A 17,687-nucleotide genomic window follows, 5' to 3' on the forward strand; every position below is an offset into this window, starting at 1 on the left:
GCGATCAATAAGAACGAAATAAGTCGTTCATTACATATCAATTCATTCATATAATGACAACGCATTGTCGTCTTATTAGACTTTTTGTTTAAGAATTGAAAGTGTGTGTGTGTGTGTGTGTGTGAAAGTAAAGCAAAGCAAAGCAATTTATACATAATATATAGATATTAAATAATACACCATCCTAAGTCACAAGGTATAACGATTAGAATAAATAATTATATTAAATAATATATAAACATCAGGAGACGCGGTAGTGTCTCCGGCCATGTTCAATATAAATATTGTTATCAATTTATCTATATTATTTACACATATTTTTAAATATACATATCTCACTTGAAGTATATAAATAATATATGTTGAATTTATTGAATATAATATATTTTTGTTAAACTTATAATAATACTAATAATAATAATAATTAAATATTTTTAATTATCTATTTTATTTAGAAGAAATGTGTGCTTCTATCACTTATGTATTTGGGCTTTTAAGGTTGGGCACCTCTAATGCGTAGCTTTATGAAGGGATACTGTACACACACACACACTCTCTCTCTCTCTCTCTCTCCCTCTCTTGCTCGCACGCTATTCTCCATATATCGTGATGATATCAAAGCACGCGTGTCTGGATACAGAACGCGTTTTCCTACGTTCGAAATAGACTTCCACGTCGTACTTACACAAACTAGCCTATCGGCCATAATGCACGTGCGCGTACGCATAAGCGAAACGAGGCGCCCTTTTCTCGTCATGATTTTCGATATTATTTTAGGCTTCTTTTTCCATTTGATTATCTATCATTCATCATGTTACCATAGATAACATGGGCCTAGACGAAAACTTTTCTACGTGTTTATAGGTCAGGATCTTGAAACAGATCGTTTGTATCGTTATTTCTGTTTGACAATATGTGTGATTATAAATTATAAAATGAACATTTTTCTTAAAAATCTGTATTTCTTCTTAGCATATAGCTTATTGTTATGATTTGTTATTTATGAAAGAGAACATTAATGTATAAAACCTTAAACAAATTTCTTTTAACAAGTATATATAGCATTAATTTTTGAAAATATAGTTTTAAATTATTTGTGGAAGTATCATAAACTTCCAAAACCTGTAATCTGTAATATTGTTTAAGTTAAAGCTAATTATTCATATTTACTCATTATATTGTAACCATTACATAAAGATTATTCGTCTACACACACATCAATTTCTTTCTCTTCTCTTTCTTTTCCCCCTTCGGATTTCTGCTTCGAACTTAACTCAGTCCCCATACAATCCGTAGAATTTCCTGAAGAGGTTTCCGGTATAATACGAAATGTATCAAAAACTGCATTTATAGGATACTAACAAATACGGCCATGATTGATTAAAATTCTACATTAATTTCTGTATGAAAAAGAAATAAAAAGTTATTGTATTATTTAAATTTTTATAAAAAATTAAAAATTTTACAAATTTATGGACAATATTTTCATAATATTTATAGTATTTAAATATTTATTGCTCGTATTTTATATTTTTTATAATATTTAAATATTTATTGCTTATCTTATATTCTAATATTAATTATTTCTTGAAATTCACAGTTTATAAACTTTACTCGTAAACGAGATTTAGTTTTAAATGTAAGTGCGCGTTGTGAGATCACCTTAAATCGAGTAATCCCACGGGAACTTTCCAAAGAGACAAGTAAAGGTAAATAAAAAGAAGAAATAAGGAAAAAGAAACTGAGGGACTCTTTCGACCATTCATCAGCTCCGTTATAAACTGTCTTTCGTTTTACGAGTACGTTATACAAGAAAAAGAAAGAAACGTTTTCGAGAGAAAGAGGGAGAAAGCGTAGAAAGATCGACGATGAAGAGGAGAGGTTGAAAAAAGGTAGCAAAAGAGAGACGAACAACGAGAGAAAATTGAAGTCTCAGAGCACACGTAAGACCTGCTGTACCCGGTCTTTAACCCCGAAACATCAAAGCGTTACAGGGATTCTCAATTCGAAAAAGAAAATCATCTTTCAATTTGAAGCTATTTCTTATTAGCACATTTAGAAAGTAAAATTTTTGTGATATATCAATGTTCATTTAAAATCACCAAAATTATGTACTTGACAATTTATATGTTCAAATGTTGCAGATATGCATGCTTATTTTAAATCTTTTTTGTTTTTACTATTTAAAAAATATTTAATATTTTTATTTTATCATAATTTATTTACACATATATAAATAGAGAGAGAGAGAGAGAGAGAGGGAGAGAGGGAGAGAGAGAGGGAGAAAAAGAGAGAGAGAGAGAGAGAGAGAGAGTTATAGTTACAGAGTTAGAACTGTTATATTATTGAAATCTCTGAAAATATTGAAACATATAATTTATGTTATTAATCTCCTTATAAACATTTATTATTATTAAAAAATTAAAAGCTTCTATTCAATATTAATAGCTTAAATTAATATCTATATGTATGCCCTCTTCGAAACCATCTTTATTTTATGTTATTTTTCTCTCTACATTTATATATTTATTTTTTATATTAATATATTTTTAATATTTGAGATTTAATCAAATTATGTATCTTTTGAGCATCACTGAACATGAACATTCAGAAACTTTTAAATCTTTCTTTTCCTTTCGCCTTTCTTCGGTCTCGCGCGAGTTAAAAATACTATCTTATACATTCGGGTACCGGTTCTGTACAGGTTTCGAGAATTAGCCTTACCCGATAAACCCACTACATTCATTTCAAACATGTGTTTGTAAAGGTGGCGAGAAAAGACGGTGATGACGCGAAAAAAGGAAAAATTACATAGTAAAAATATGATGCGGTATTGGCTACATTTCACCGTGAGTTATGTATGTGTATCATTGGCGCGACGGGATGATCTGAAATTATAAATAACTCTAAGCTATTATTAGCACAAGCGGTAGTTCTTCTTCTTTGCAAGGTCTTCGATCTCGTGCTTCGATCTCTTTCTTTTTCCTACTTTTTTTTTGTTTAACTCTTTAAATGTGTGTGGAATTAGAACATGTCCCTTAAAAAAGATATATATATATATATAAAAGCTATATCAGAAGATATCAAAATAAATAAAATTAATAAAACATAAACGATGAAATCAGAAAAAAATATTTTGAATCAAACTATATATTTAATATAACAAGATACAGAAATTATTTTAATCTAATGTTTTGGAAATTATATTATATCATAGAAATAAGACAATTATTTTCATTATATTATATTTCATTATATTAGCTTTCAACTAAAGATCTTTCCAAATTTTTTAATGCAACACGAAATAATTGTTAAAATATGTAAAATATAATTAAAAGTTATTACATGTTATATTTTTACTCTTACAAAGTATAAATTCAAAAATAATGAATTAAAATGCAATATGTAGATCTGTATGTTACAATAATGTTAATTAGCTCTATTTCGCGCTGTTAACACCATTGATAATTTTTCCTTATGATTCTCTCTATATTTCTAATAATTCTGTTCTTCTCAATATGGTAATTATCGAGGAATATACGAGGAAATTGTGAAATAGAATATATAGGTATGTACGTTCAATACTAAATTGACAATGCTGATATTACGAGTATATGATGTATACACGAAACACAAGGTACTGCAAAGCATAATGCATCGTATTGGGAAACCTCATCATCGATATGCGAGGTATTATACTAGAAACATAATGAAGTGATATCGATAACGTTGAACGTTATTGCATTAATTTGAATATATTATAGAATAGTAAACATGATTGATTCTAAAACGAAAAGTCTTAGTTCTCTGTATGATTATATTTATTTTTTAATTTTAGGTACATTCGAAAATGTGATGCGTAAGCACAAATATTTGCAAACTGTGTGTTATCTAGACACAGCGCGTTCACGTATAGGGCATTTCTACCTTATCCCTCGTCGCTAGGACCGGAATGAAGCGGGGGTGAAATCTCGAGGGCTTTGTTCCGGGGCTGGAAAACTCACTCTTTGTATGCTAGCTCTCTCTACGCAGTGTTTTCTACCCCCTTGACGATTTTCAACCGTCATCGCCAGCTTTTTCTCGATCTCTCGCAACACCATACTTGCAAAACCCTCTCAAGCTCCTGTGCTCTCCGGACTTGCATCTCTCAACTCTGTTGTACTTTAAACGTTTAAACTAGCCTCTTACAATCCTCACCTCCATACTACTTAAATTTTCTTTCGTTGATTTATTAATTAGTAATATGTTTTGATTTATTTTCTATTTCCTTAATTTGTTCTTAATTTTTAAACTATTATGTAAACTGTTATTCATTTATGAATTTTTTTGTGAAAAAATATTTTCTAAATTTTATTCTGTATTTATTTATAATTTGCTTAATTGTTTATTTTAAAAATTATGAATATTAAAAGCGCATGTTTTTAATAATTGCATATTTAAATAATAGGTAACCCACGTGAAATCATATAACAATTCCATTTAACACTGCCTGAATGAAATCAGTTTCAGGTTGTATTATGACTAAAATATCAATGCCAGAAACACGAACTATCAAAAATGAAATATTTTCAGAATATGTAGAAATATTGTAAGCTTTCCCACGCGGTACATTTCCCATGAGAAACACAAATATGCATCGATGTACATTGTACATCCCTCGGGATATAGCTCGCGATGCGGATTTTTATTAATCGCATGCCACTCTCTTCTCTTCCTGCTGTGACAACGTGAGTGAAAAGAAACACTCGCGGGATTGGAATACTTTTGAACCTGATCTCTGATATTTTCCCCTTTTTTTCCTATTTCTTCTACGTTTCTCTTTCGTATATTCTGTCTTTCACTCTTACTTTCTCTTACTCATACATGCACGCGAATACTGTGCATTTTCCCTTATGTATTCCCTTTGATATCTTTTTTTCCTCTTCATTACATGGATGTGTTGTAACATGTTTTCTTTAACATATTCCCTTTCTCTCTTTGTCTCCCTTTTTCTCTATTTGGCCCTCTTTTCCTTTTCGTATCTTGTCTCTAGTCAGGCTCTTCTTTTATGCAGGTAGATACTTCTTGTACCTATCTCCTTTTCTCCTGTGTTACTGTGGTTTTTCCGACGACAACATCCGGCCACGCATTTCCATTATCGAATTCTCGACAGTTCGTCGCTGCTGTCGTTCATGTTATTCGTCACTGTCGCATTCGCATGTGATCCGTGACCACAAACGCGTGGGCTTGAAAATTACAGGAATCGCGTAAGTAACTTAGGACTAATTTCAGAAAAATTTAATTTTGATCTATGGTATGATATGGATAAGAAAGAACTAATTATTATTGAAATATCTTTTAATTTTTATTTTTATAAGATTGAATTTTCATTTTTAATTGTTATTTACTTTTATGTTATTTATAATATATATTATATAAGTTTTGGATTTTATTATTATATTAGTTCTTAAAAAATTATTTTTTGTAAATTATATATTTTTTAATTTAAATAATAGATCTATTTATTTTTTTGACATTAAGAATTTACTTTTTTACTTATGGAAAAAATATGATTGATGAACAAAATTAAAAAATTTTTTGGAATCGATAAAACAGAATTCTTTAGCTACTATTTTAAAGTGAATTACAATAAATGACCAAAACACAAAAGCGAACGAGTGATTATTCTTTTTTTTTTTAAACCGATCACTGTTTTCGAAATGCTGGTACCTGCATATACGCACATGTTGTATCTACTCACTATACGCTTTGAGCAATGCTTTCATGTATACCTAAACAAAGATAGACGTATGATGGGGTTGTAAAAAAAGCTCGAGTTTTTAATCAATAGTTCTTATACAAAAATTATAATTTTTATTTACTATTATAATATTTTATATATAAACATGACTAATTTCATTGTTTTAAATTTTTATTAATCTTAAAGGAACTATTATTTTTTTACATTATATTAAATAATTTCTGTGTTTTTATTTGTATCTTTTATTTGTTTTTTATAATATGTAATATTTGTTTTATAATATATTATATTTGTTTTTTAAATTATTTTTAATAATATTCTGCACATTTTCTTTCATAATTTTTTACATCTTACACGATTTTAAAATGTAGTATATGCTCGAGGATGTTTTATTTCTACTATTGAGTAATCAATTGCAGACGGATATTTTTTCTCTTGTGTAATGAAAACTTAAATTGAAAGCGAGAGTTTCCGAGTGCACCCCCACGATGAGTTGCAGTCGCACAATATTTCTTCATTTTTATTGACAAGATTGCACCTGTTCTCTCGAAATGAACATTCTGAAAAAACACAACACGTGAACATGACAGAGAGTTCAGGAGGAAGGATGTCTTAAAAAGAGAACGTGGGTCCTGCAATCGACACAGACAGACAGGCATGCAGGCAGGACAAATAAGAGAATCTAGAAAAAGGGGAAGATTGCAATTTGTGCTGTGAAGCTTGGCTGCGAAACGAGACAACCGACTGACGCGACGGGGTGTTCGTTCGTTTCACGGAGGGAAAAAAATGACGTCGAATGCGCGCCATTCTGCTGATGAGCGCCTCTTTGTAAGGAAGAAATGCGTTCCTCACTGTATGTTCGTGTTCGATATAAATTTTCAAAATATCATAAAACGATATTAAAAACGTTTGTTTCGAGACTTCTCTATTTTCTAATATTTTTATATCCGATTCCTTTAAAAAAATTAAACGATTAAAAAATATTTATATCTTTTTGTATATAATACAGTTTTATAATATGTAAATGTTATTATATAAGATATGTATATAAATTCACACAAAAATGTGTATGTACTAAGATCCGCTTTTTTGACTGAATAATAGTATATTCAATTAGAGCTATATTATGTGTTCTTACAGAAAATACTCTTTATAAGTTATATTATACGTTATTATTAAACTGCCGACGTCTGAAATCATAATCTTGTGATATATTGTATATTACAACGCAAATCGAGCGAGCGAATATCATCGACTTTCAATCGAATTCGAAGAATCTCCAAACTCTTTGAAGATTTCTTTGCGATCGTCAAAGCACGGCCATCGAAGCATCTTTGTCACAATTGATCAAAGGCAAAATTGCTGGCGTAAAAGTGCTTTCAAGCTAGCTTTCGAGCACTCTTCTCGATCGATCTTTTTCGCCAGCTCCTAATCCTTTTCCATCTGTTTCTCCTTTGGGACTCTCGATCTTTGCTCTCGTTCTCATCGATCTCTCCTAACTTTTATTCGACGGCTTCACAAAACGTCCTTCGTCGAAAGTTCGTGGCGATAAAAAGCGAGCTTGAAATAAAACAAACTTCTTTCTCTTTCAGGAGAGAGATTTTTTCATTTCTTCTTTTTTTTTAAAGAATACGATTGTGCGAGATATATTCATTTGCTATTTCAATGCACCGCGTGGTTTGTCGGACTTCCTCGCGATTACAAAGACCGGATATTCTTTTTCTTTCATTTACTATAATGAAGATCCAAAGTGACTATAGTTTTACAAATATACTTGCGCAGTTGAAGCGGCATATTATTATTCATTATAAGAAAATTAATTCATTTTGCAACACTTGTGTTGTAAAATGATTTTGGATAGTGTAGTTTTTTCATATTTTTTCGATTTTACTAATTGTATTATATAGACATTCCAATTTTTCCTAAATATTGATCTTCATTGTACAAGTACTTTTGGTAATAATATAATAAATGTTCAAAATCGGTGTATACATATATTTAGTCGTGTTTTTTGTTGTAGTATTGCCTCTTACTCTCTAGACAAAAGATCCATACAATTTTTTGCGAGTGACCGACGAGCGACACGCTAGGCATCGATTCGAAAGATGGAGCAACATCCTTTGCTCAAGAGAGTGTCTTGTTTATTTGTTCCGCGGGTACCGACAGCTGTTACTGACATTAACTCCGTCTTGTTTCATCCCACGCATCTCTACGCTATTGTCGTCGCGATTACCCCTCCTGATCGTCGGCCATTATCGAACGAGACCCTCGAGTCGAGACCCTGAGAGGCGCACATGTTCATTTAATTCATAAGAGAACTAAACTTTAATAGCAGAATCCAGAAAATTTCGTGGTATAGAAAGTTATAATTAAATAATTGTATAAATTAATATAAAGTTTTAACTAAAATGTATTAAAATTAACTGATACATTATATAAAATAAAATTTTATTTGCGCTCACAAGCTAAACAAAATATCTAAATTTCTATTATATAAATATATAACAGACATTTTAATATAATATTATTGTAATTATTAAAATAAGTACATTAAATAATTTAATAAAATAAACTAGGTTAATGGATATAATTAATTTTTTAAATATTATATATATATGTATAATAATTTCTATTAAACTGTCTACTACTTTCCTCAAACTGAATCAATCGAGTCCAGCGTGAAGCGACAGGTGAGATTCCGTTATCGTGTGGTTAATGGCAAATCTTGAAATGTATTCGATGCACCTGGCATGATCGCCAAGGGGAGGAATAAAATAGGATCAGATCGTTGAAACGAACAAGAGGGTTCAACACACGCGCTACATTATATCTTGCGAGCTTCGGAATCATCATCGTTTATCATCGCGCCTCATCATCATCCGACGTACCGTTACGCTCGCGTGCCCTTATCCTACATCGATGTCCATCACGATTTGCAATTTTATTATTTTTCATTAATCCTTGTTATAGAGAAAGTGGAGGGGGAGAGAAAGAGAAACATATCTTTTTTACTTTGCTGAAGTACGATGAGATTACTTAACTGTACACCTTCCTATCACGTTGATATAATTAACATTTGTCAGAAAACTACAGTGCAACATATTTTACTTTTTTTTTTTATTATTTAAAATTCTTACAGAGAGAAGATTAAAACAAATTAAGATAAATATTGATATTATTAATAATGATTTTTCTGAAAGATCTTAATATAGATTTTTTTATAATTTAAAAATTACTAGAAAATTTTTAAGAGTTTTTTTTTAAATACTTGAAGAACTTTTTAATTTGTCTATTTATATCAGTCATTAACGATAATAATACTACTAATAAATTCGTACTTAATAACTTCTTTCATTGCTAATATTTTATTAATACAATTAATAAGTTATAGTATATAAAGAGAACAAATTGTGCTGGAGAATAGAATTTTTTTTCAGAAGAGCGCTCTTTTTGAGTTCTGTATGCCTTTCATATATTCAACATCCGTATTCAATTCGTATTGAAATTAAAATCGTCATACAGTGAATCATGAAGGGTAGAAAAGACAAGAAAGACAAATTGATAGACAGAAGATGAGTCTTCGAAGCATAATTTGTGTGTGGTTTATGTGAGTCACTATCTATTTGAAATTCAGTTGATCCCATGGGATGCTTGTGGGGTCCGCGAATATAGAGACGAAGAGGGAATACGAGCCAAAGCCTGCTTGTGCTAATTCGACGCACGTGTGCGAGAAGGCAGAAAAAAAATGTCCGCAAGAGACGATCGAAATTGAAACGAGCTCTCGATTGCCGTTCACGTCAATTAGGAGCCTGACATTATCTCTGTAGTGAGTGCGAGGGGGATCTCTATTCTCATTCCCGTTCCTTCCTCAATCCATAGACATGTTCAGCTTTAAGCTCACTTTGCAATCATAGTGAAAAAGAACGGGATGCTCTAACTTCATTAACGACCACGTGTAACAGCTTGTCTCGCGTAATGTCAGATCCGTTTTATTGCCAGCGCGTTGGCTTGTTTGCGAGAAAAATTCGTTTATTTTTTGTATTTCGCCGTTCTCTCCCTCATTCAGAACTACATACATTCTATTAATTCGACGGAAATATCATGAGGTGTTATAAATCCTAAAGATCGTATATTTTACGAATCAAAATTATTTTTTATTATAAAAGTCCAAGTATATAAGTCTCTGTCGATTTAATGATATATCAAATTATTTTTTATCACTACAGTGTATATTGCTCTATGAGTCTTTTGATATATAGGTACCATTTGCCAATAGAAGAGACATTAAAGAAGACAAGAATTAGAACACGCTATATTCCGAATTACTATAATCTCATCTCGAGTTAAGATTTTGATAGCATCCCCCAAATCCAAACGTCGTTTTTTGTTTCACGGATGCGTTACGTTCAATCTCTAATTGTCATAATTTAATCTCTGTCTAATCTTCTAATCGAGATAAAGGAATCCGTCCCCGTGTGATACATCTGCTAATAGGCCTGGAAGCCTGACAATGAGTAAAAGGCGGAGTACGATGTAACACGTGCCAGTTGTCGAGCTGAATCGACAGCTAGTCGATACTAGAACTTTCCTTGGAAAAGGTCAAGCTTAGTCATCGTGGAAGCTTCTAAGGGTTCTTCTAATCTTCGATAGCAGAGAGAGAGGCCTTTTCAGGCTGGGCCAAGATGTAACTTGAACTCAAACTGCATATCTAATCTGCAATCCTACTTTTGACTTCCTTTGCAGTTCCTTTGACTTAATTTGTCTTTAAAAAAAAAAAAGATAATTTTGACTTTGCACTATATTAAATTTCATTTAATATAAAAGTTAAAAAAAAGGTGGAAGAGAAAAAGAAGAAAGATTGTAATGATGAAAAAGTGAAGTGATGATAATGATCAGCGATCAGTATAATTATTAAATATCTATCGATGTGCATTTTTACATAGATATACACGCTGATGCAAGTACAAACTCTCACCACGTAATTACGTGTCGAGAAAGAGAAAAAAAGTCTTTAGGATATCTATTATAAGTATGTACATACATATATGCAATCTTTTTAAATATTATTATTTTTATTCCTGAATTTTTTGTTTTTGTATCATTTTCTAAATGTGATAGAAGAATTTGAAAACAATTGATCGAGTAATATATCTCTTATTTTAATTAATACTCCAAATGATTTTTTCATCATCCACTTACTTTATCACATCGATTATTCTGTTACGAAGCGCATGCATTTGCATTATCTTTATCTCTTGTATTCGTAAGAAGAAAAACCTCATCCGCGATAAACGAAAATGGGATCGAAGTGGCGCACTCGATATCAAAAAGAAAAATAAATGTTCGACAATCTGAGAGAGTCGCTCAAGGGTAGATGGCGTTTATCGCCCTTATGTGCTATAAACGTTCTCTTAGCTTCACATCTACGGGAACAGTTTATACGTATACCCACAAATAAATTCTTGACACGCAATATCGCGTTCCGTTTCACTTCCGCGCGTCTCAAGTTATGGTCCAGATAAGGCCTGAGACACATTTCGTAAATTACATTAAGGGCGAAAAGAGATTTCTAGAAGGGACGAACTAATCGATTTTGAAATTTTTGCAAAATTAAGGGCAAAATCGAAGCGGCGACTTTTCATATATATTATTATATTTTAATTGAAATACATAAAAGAATAAAAATATAGTATAATTTTATATATATAACATAATGATAAGTTTAGGACTTATCGCTACTGTAGGTAATCATCCTGACCTGTCAATCGCACTTCTAATGCACGCATATGTGTGTGAGTGCACACGTGCACCTCAAAAACGAATGCCCCTATGTGCCACGCTGATGCACCGTTGTAATGATTCTCATATACTCCAAAGTACTCTTGAAACAAAGGGGCTAGAAGGACTCGAGGAGACTGTAGTGGAAGTATATATGAACTAGTATATACATGTAAAACGTAAGTACGAGTTTACGTGCGCGAGCGACTGCAAAAGGATGCTAACTGCAACATACTTTCGTTAGTTACTTATTGTTAATTTCGAACAGCATAATTTCAAGCATTAATTTTACATTCTAAATTGTATTGTTCTTGAAAGTTGAAAATTATTTTTGAAGCATTTTATTTGAATGATGGTTATAGTTAATTATCAATAATATTTGTTTCATAGAACGCGTTAGAACAATTATAACAATTTTAGAATTCTGTTATTATATCATTATTTTCTGAGCTTTATAAAAATAAATAAAATTTTGAAAGCAATTTCTCTAAACTTTCTTTATTTTTTAAAGTATAATCTATATATTTATAATTAGGCTTACAAAGTGTTTATAAAAATATTTAAACTCTATCATTAATTGTATCAATTTTTATAATTTTGTTGAATGTTGTACATATCGTAAAATTATTAAAGATAATTTTTATAATTTTTTTGTTTCTACTATATTGTCACAAGTGATAAACAATTGATAATGCCTCATAATCAATAGCCTATCTATTATGGAAATCGGTCGTCCCTTTTGCATTTCTACGTAGGCTGATATTATCTTATCTCGGACGGAAGAAACAATGAGAGAATAACAGAGGGGACGCGTGAGCACTAAACGTTAGTCTCAGTGAAGTGAGTGAATGAGTGCAGTCACGATCATTGATCCTCTCATAAGAGAGAAATTCTCTATAGACAAAATTCCTATTTTTACTCAGGATATTGCAAAGATCAAGATTCATCTATCTCTGAAATCTTGACTATGTCGCAAGGAATTCTTCGGCGGTAGGATATTTTTTTAATTAGAAATTTATGAAAATTTCTTATATATTAAACGTTTTACTAATTAAAATTTTCAGAAAGAATTTTCTTTATTTGTACATATAACATTTCGTTAATTAAAATCCTTTTAGAAAAAATTCTTTATATAATAAATATAATACCTTTTTATTAATTTATTATAATTATTTTTATTTCTATCATTTATTTCTAATTGTACGAATATTTCTATGTTTATTATCGTCTTATAAAGAAATTCATAGATAACATTATCTTCCAATTTCAAATTTTTTTACATAAACTTTTCTATTAGACAAAATATTAATATAAAATCAGAAAGAGAGAACATCTGTCTCTAATTTTACCTTGGGAATTTTCACGGTCGTCACTAATATCGCGACAGATCGATCGCTTTGCGTGATGAATCATCTTGTGACAGACGAGTGAATGCCTAGTCACGTTTTAACTCCCCTAAACTGTATATCTTTTCCTCCTCCTTTGTCTACTAGATAAAAAAAGGAATCAAATTCATTATGACACCCCATGACTGACAATTTTTGATAAAGCTGCTTTGAACACAGACTTGATTTTTATTCGTTGACGGGGACGAAACGAATGTCTTTGTTTAATCCTACGTGTGAATGACATTTCAGCTTCAATATATTGAAATATTATGACTTTTTTTTAATATAAAAATGGATCTTTGAATTAATTTCATTTTTATCAAGACACACATATTTAATAATTTATAATTAAATTAATTAAATTTGGTACATGTAATAGACTGCAGGGAGAATTTTCTTCTGCTGAACAATTAGAACTAATTTATAATGAGCAATAAATTAATTAAACAAGATAGATATAGTCGCATTAAATGCGATAAAAGAAGGGGTTGATCATATCCAAAATTTCTGCTTTGCCCAGCACCTTTATCCGTGTCAACCGCATTTGTGTCACGTACGCAAGGACAATTGAAATGGCTGACAAATTAGGTACTTGTAACGTTGTAACTTCTGCAAATCACTGTCGAGTGAATTAATCAAGAAAAGAAGCGAATGCTGTTGTCAACGCATGCAATGCAATCTCGAAATGATAAATCACCAAAGAATTGAAATTTAAAAATTTAACCTTTTTTAATTATTTCTATTTTTGTACATATATATTAACTTATAATAAAAGTAATTTTTATACAGAAAATAAATCAAAGAAAAGTCAATTTAAAATTATTTTAATATAATTAGAAAATTAAAGTTAATAATTCCGATTATAATAATTTTATAAAATTATCATTCATCGTTGTTAAGGAAAACATTATTTTAAAATTTATTTAAAATTTTTCTTCTCCTAAGTAAGATTAATTTATTCAGATTTAAAATCACTAATCTTTATTAAACTCACTAACTCTTATACAGTCTCCATAATTAATCACTGGTGTTTACGTTTCGAGATACCGCTCGCTCAACAAATTGCGTACCGACGCGGATTATTTGACAGAAACAACGTCTACGATTACCCGAGAAGAGCGAATCGGGTGGTAGTATGAGGTAGTGGATTAATCTTCTCGCTCTCGGTAAACACGAATGGTTTATTTTGTCTACGGTGAGCTGCATCGTGCATTGCACCATTCAAACGCACATGCAGTAAGTGAGCTGCTGCAACAGCCGCGCGACTGTGTACATCTAATGATGCGGCCAATTATTATGTCTTATTGATATTCTCAAATAACAAATATATGTATATTGAATATCTTTTTTAATATTAAAATATGCATAGAAGTTGCAAAATAATATTCTGATATTAATTAATAATTCTCTATAATTCTTTGTTTTAGGTGGTCTAAAACACGGGAATGGCGGCGTGGGTAGCGCGAGCAGTTCTAGAAGCACTAGCCCGAGTCAACAACAACCGTCTCAGGGTGGTCTTTCATTCATTCCGCAACCTAGAAGTCAAAATCCGAATCGACAACCCACGGCAACAACGCCAAGGTAAAAATCTACATCAAAAAGATGAACACTTTTACACTGTGATCATGTGGTTATTAATTGTTATTAAATGTTATTATTTTGAGAAATTAAAAATTAATTATTAGAAAACAAAAATTAATAAAATAAAATTTTTTAATTAATAAAAGTTAGAATTTTTCTTTGGAAATGCATTTGTACTATATTTCAAAAAATGTATTTTATTGCTATAAGTTTTATACATATATATAATTTTAAATATTATCTATTATTATATTTTTAAAATGTCTACTTTAATCAGAAAAAAATATTTGCGATTTATATTTATATTTTTGAATGATTAAAAAACTTTTTAAATATTTTTTGTTTTTTTAATTTAAATGTTTATAATTTGTAGCCCTCGAGCATCCACAGTAGGCCGACCCAATGGAGGTCTGAGATCCCAACAAGCCCTACCGTATTCTGGAAATACTGTCTCGGCACCTCAGCCAAATAAGAATTCTGTATTGGACAAGTTTAAACTTTTCAATAATAAAGATAAAAATCAAGAGCGAGGAAAGACTTCATCAGGAGTTTCAAAACGCACTTCCAGTTCTTCCGGATTTTCTTCAGCTCGATCTGAACATTCAGACAGTTCGACTTCCTTGTGCGATCAAAGTAAAGCCCAAGTTCAGGAATCGCCAAAAAGTCGTGCGTTGAAATCAAAACTGCAATCGGCTAAACCAGCAAAACAGGCTAGTCCGAAAACAGGCAGGAAGGAGCAGAACAAACCCCAGAGTAAGATTGCGCGCACGAACAAAGGTCCACCAAGCTCCTTGGAAAAGCTAACAACGCTCTATAATAATCCTGTCGTTGAGCAAGATGTTAAAATTGCTGCTAAAGCTATCGGCACCAAATTATCAAGTGACAGGAAAACTCCGACTCTTCAAGAACTGGTGAAGCAACCAGTAATACAATCTCCTAAACTGAATCCTTCCGTCCTAACGTCACCTAGACAAATCAGTCTTCAAGATACCAAAAACGTGAACTTGAGGAACGAACTACCGACCACGAAACTTTCACCCCGACCTAAGATGGAACTTCCGGGCAAGATATCGGATCAAAAAATTTATTTACAAAGTGTGAAGCCACCGCCGAATGGTCTGAACAAAGACTTTATGATGCAGAAAGCTATTTTAGCAAATACCAACGGTATTATCAAGCCATCCGAATCGAGGGAGACACTTGTTCATGAGAATGATACTTTCAATCGCACTCTAAGCATGAACCAGACAAACTTATCAGATGGCAAGGATTTTACGGCAAAACAAAAAGAGCCAGAAGTTTTAGAAGCTAATCACGAACAGCAATCAGAGATTGAAAGTTTTGATTTATCAAAGACTCGAGTATTAAATCAGGAGAAGGTTATTTGCGAGGAAGAATTAGAATCTATCGATACTTCCAATAACGATAAACAAGATTCTGTGGCAATGAACTATGTTAACTCAGCTGATGAAAAACTAACTAATAGTGAAAACGGACTAACGAGTACACCCACACAAAGCAATCTGAATTTTGGATCCAGTAAACCGTTAGCAAGTTTAAACAGTCCTCTTCACGGTCCCAATCCGGCCGGGCTTAGTCCGGGTTCCAGCATCCCGAAACCTACTGCTCTTGTGAAAGGCACATCGAAACCATCGAAAGACAATAGCACGCTCAGCGGAATGCCAACACCGACAAAGCCGAAGAGTGGTGATACTCTTCATCGCAAACTCGATCCTAATACGGTAGCGATGGTGTCACCGATGCCGAGTATTTCGGACCTTATGTCCGACAGCTCGCATAGCAATTCTAACAGCACCGGGCAGAGTAATTCGAGCGACAGTAGTGTAATTTATAGGCCAAGCAGTGAGAGCGGTAGCGAAATTAAGACGATCCCTAACCGGAAGATTGACACTACGTTTGAACAAATGGAAAAGGTCAGTTTTGGAATTTTTCTTAGATGATAGCTACCTTGTAAAACCGGAAGATATAATCATATAATAATATCTATACAAATATTTATAAAATTTAAGATATATAAATTTATGATTTGTGTCACAGGCTACTTAAAATCAAAGCAAAATCGAATTTAAGATTTGGTAGATATGAAAATTAAAACACAAAAACTACAAAATTATTTGAGTATATTTTTTATTTTTGTTTTTATTTTTGAAGGTGCTGTCGGAAAGTTCGACGTGCGGTGGCGCTTTAGCAGACGATGAGGCCGAGATGACTGTAAAACCTATGCAACCTCTTTTGCGCGGGTACACGCCTGGGGCCCGAGGCTTACAGACTCTACCAAGCCGTACTACGACACGACAATACACCGTCCTGCATTCATCGTCGCATCATCATGTTGGTAGTCACCACGATTATACCGACGTAGAGGTCGCTTCCGGTTATCTGAGCGACGGTGAAGTGCTACGTGGAGGTGGCATGAGTGTTGGCAGCAGAACTCTTTCGGATCTATGCGACGGATACATGTCTGAAGGCGGCGCATCCCTATACGCACGCAGGATCAATCCTTCCTATAGTCACGAACATGACAGGTAAGTCCTACTAATTTTTCTTTATTTTTTTTATATAATGATTTGAAAACATCAACAAATTACAATTAAAATTCAATTATTGACAGTGTTGCGCTTAGATAATTAAAAATTATCTAGATATAGATAAGATAAATTACACAAAAATGCAGATGATAAGATAAAGATGATTAATTTTTCATTAATCTAGATAAAAAAATTGAAAAAAATTTTATCTAGATAGATAATTTTAAGATAATTTTATTTTTAAGTAACTATTAGGTAGTAAAATAATTTAAAATACAAAAAATGCGATTTCATATTTTTAGAAATTTTATTTTTTAAAAACAAAAGTTATTCGAACATTTTGTCTGATAAATGATTTCTACGTACAAATTAATATTTGTTGTCTACAATTAGAGAGGCGCTCTACTGGCGCTGATGATGGCAAAATGATATGTTATACTTAAAACAAATTTCATGCGGATACAAATAAAGAATATCTATTTCCTTAGATTTATTTTTCAAATATGAAAGCACTTCAATATATAATATCTTCAAATAACTGGTGTTGTACTAATCTCAGTTTTTTGTCTATAGAACGAAAAAAATCCTCATCACTACTACTATTGGAAGTTAATTTTTTATAATACTCTTGTACAAATCTTAGATAGTTTA

At 31.7% G+C, this 17,687-nt stretch overlaps 1 protein-coding gene across 1 annotated transcript in view; it reads left to right on the forward strand.

Annotated features, from left to right (window-relative positions):
- Positions 1–17,687, forward strand: part of sick (sickie) — a 115,831-nt gene that overhangs the window by 42,649 nt on the left and 55,495 nt on the right. Inside the window, exons 6-8 of the mRNA XM_018539971.1 lie at positions 14,334–14,487; positions 14,861–16,421; positions 16,660–17,033. Coding sequence (XP_018395473.1) covers positions 14,334–14,487; positions 14,861–16,421; positions 16,660–17,033 — 2,089 coding nt within the window. The remainder of the gene's footprint in view (positions 1–14,333; positions 14,488–14,860; positions 16,422–16,659; positions 17,034–17,687) is intronic.

The sequence above is a fragment of the Cyphomyrmex costatus genome, unplaced genomic scaffold, assembly GCF_001594065.2.
Source record: "Cyphomyrmex costatus isolate MS0001 unplaced genomic scaffold, Ccosl1.0 scaffold23, whole genome shotgun sequence".
In the NCBI taxonomy this organism is placed as follows: Eukaryota; Metazoa; Arthropoda; class Insecta; order Hymenoptera; family Formicidae; genus Cyphomyrmex; species Cyphomyrmex costatus.